The sequence below is a fragment of the Trachymyrmex septentrionalis genome, unplaced genomic scaffold (genome assembly GCF_001594115.1).
Source record: "Trachymyrmex septentrionalis isolate Tsep2-gDNA-1 unplaced genomic scaffold, Tsep1.0 scaffold133, whole genome shotgun sequence".
Lineage (NCBI taxonomy): Eukaryota > Metazoa > Arthropoda > Insecta > Hymenoptera > Formicidae > Trachymyrmex > Trachymyrmex septentrionalis.
The window spans coordinates 187,978-189,586 of record NW_017304472.1 but is presented as its reverse complement, the minus strand read 5'-3'; the positions used below and the strand labels follow the sequence as shown (position 1 = coordinate 189,586).

Genomic DNA, 1,609 nt, shown 5'->3' with positions numbered 1-1,609 from the left:
CCACTTTTAACTGTCGAATCTTTCAGTTCACTATTAAAATCTGACATTTCATGCCACTACCCTATGAGGGTGGCATGAAACGAAAACCAACCATACACTCAATGCACCAGCACCGCACCTGGGAGTCACTATATTCTGACTTATGGTGTGAGAGAACTTCTACCGCTTAGCCCAAATGTGCGCGCAATCACATACACGTCCGAACTCGACGAGCGCCAGTGCACGACTCGATATGATTATATATTACAAAAAAATATTTATAAATTCTATATGAATACGAGTACAAATATATAATTGAATGTTATATGGTTAATATAATCAAATGTTTTGTTAAAAAATGTTTTAACAATAAAGGTATTGTAACTAAATATCAACTACATTTCTAATTGAAGTTTCATTATTTTATCAACAGAAGCGCTATGGCTTTAAAAGGAATCAAGGTTGTAGAGTTAGCTGGACTTGCTCCGGGACCCTTCTGCGGAATGATTTTGGCAGAATTTGGGGCATCTGTTATCAGAGTGGATAAGGTAATTAGAAGTAAATTTTATCAGAATACTCTCTATAAAAATTTATATATTTAAAATGTAAATAATAGGGAGCGTACAGCCACAGCATATTTTAAGCGAAAATTATATATTTAAAATTATGTTATAATAAAGTAAATGTTTCGTTCAAGATTTGATCATCATCAGTACATTAAAATATAAAGATGTTACATAAATTAAAGAATATTGATAATAAAAGCTAGTCAAGAACTGATGGTGAAACAATTTTACATTCACTTATGAAATAAGTTAATAGAGTTGTAAGTCCAGAATTAAACATAATAAATTTTGCAATCGCTTAAATAGATTTCTATTGCGTTAAGAATTCCTTATTACTAGAAGCTGTGTGACTTTGTGTGAGAAGTACGAAATTGTCAGATTCTAATTAAAATTAAAAAAGAAAACCATTTTTCTAATATTACTTTACAATATATTATTAATAGTAAGAATCGATTAAATTTAATAGTCAAAATTTAATAGTCGCTTACCATGTATTTTGTGGTTAAGTTATTGCAAGTGTAATTCGGAATTAATAGTGTAAATTAACGACAAGTCTTGGAAAACTTTTGGTAAGAATTATTACTGATAAAAATGTGATGACACGTAGCTAGTGACAGTCTTTATACATTGTGTAAAGAAAGGAGAGAGAAGAAAAGTAGAAGGAGATATTCTATTGGTGAATAGAGGGGCTTTTATGTTTTTTCAATGATTGATAGATATATTTCAGGAAAACATTTCTGTATCACTCTGTTTATTTAAACCTATTTTTTGTTTTTTGATACGTATCATCTCAGAGATTATCCCTTTATGATAAGATTGTTCAGAATCTAGAATGATAGTATTTTTCAATCGTATGATTGTGATCTAGTTTGTGAACTAATAACAGACAAAGTATTAGATGGTTTTTAAAATTATTTTTATGTTTTTTTAAATGCATCTTCAGTTTCCTTTTTATCTGTCATACATATAAATAGTTGCAATCGAGACAATTTATCTTATACACAACATTTGAATGATTTTCTTATTTAATTTTATTTTTGCCTATTGTTACGTCCAAACTCCGG

General features: G+C 29.3%; 1 protein-coding gene across 4 annotated transcripts in view; it reads left to right on the top strand.

Annotated features, from left to right (window-relative positions):
- LOC108757166 (alpha-methylacyl-CoA racemase) overlaps window positions 1-1,609 on the top strand; it is a 229,404-nt gene that overhangs the window by 104,990 nt on the left and 122,805 nt on the right. For 3 of the 4 annotated variants that reach the window (XM_018501571.1, XM_018501567.1, XM_018501568.1), the window contains exon 2: window positions 413-527. The exons of the other annotated variant lie outside the window; for it this stretch is intronic. In XM_018501571.1, coding sequence (XP_018357073.1) covers window positions 420-527 — 108 coding nt within the window. In that variant the 5' untranslated portion in view covers window positions 413-419. The remainder of the gene's footprint in view (window positions 1-412; window positions 528-1,609) is intronic. 4 annotated transcript variants of the gene reach the window in all.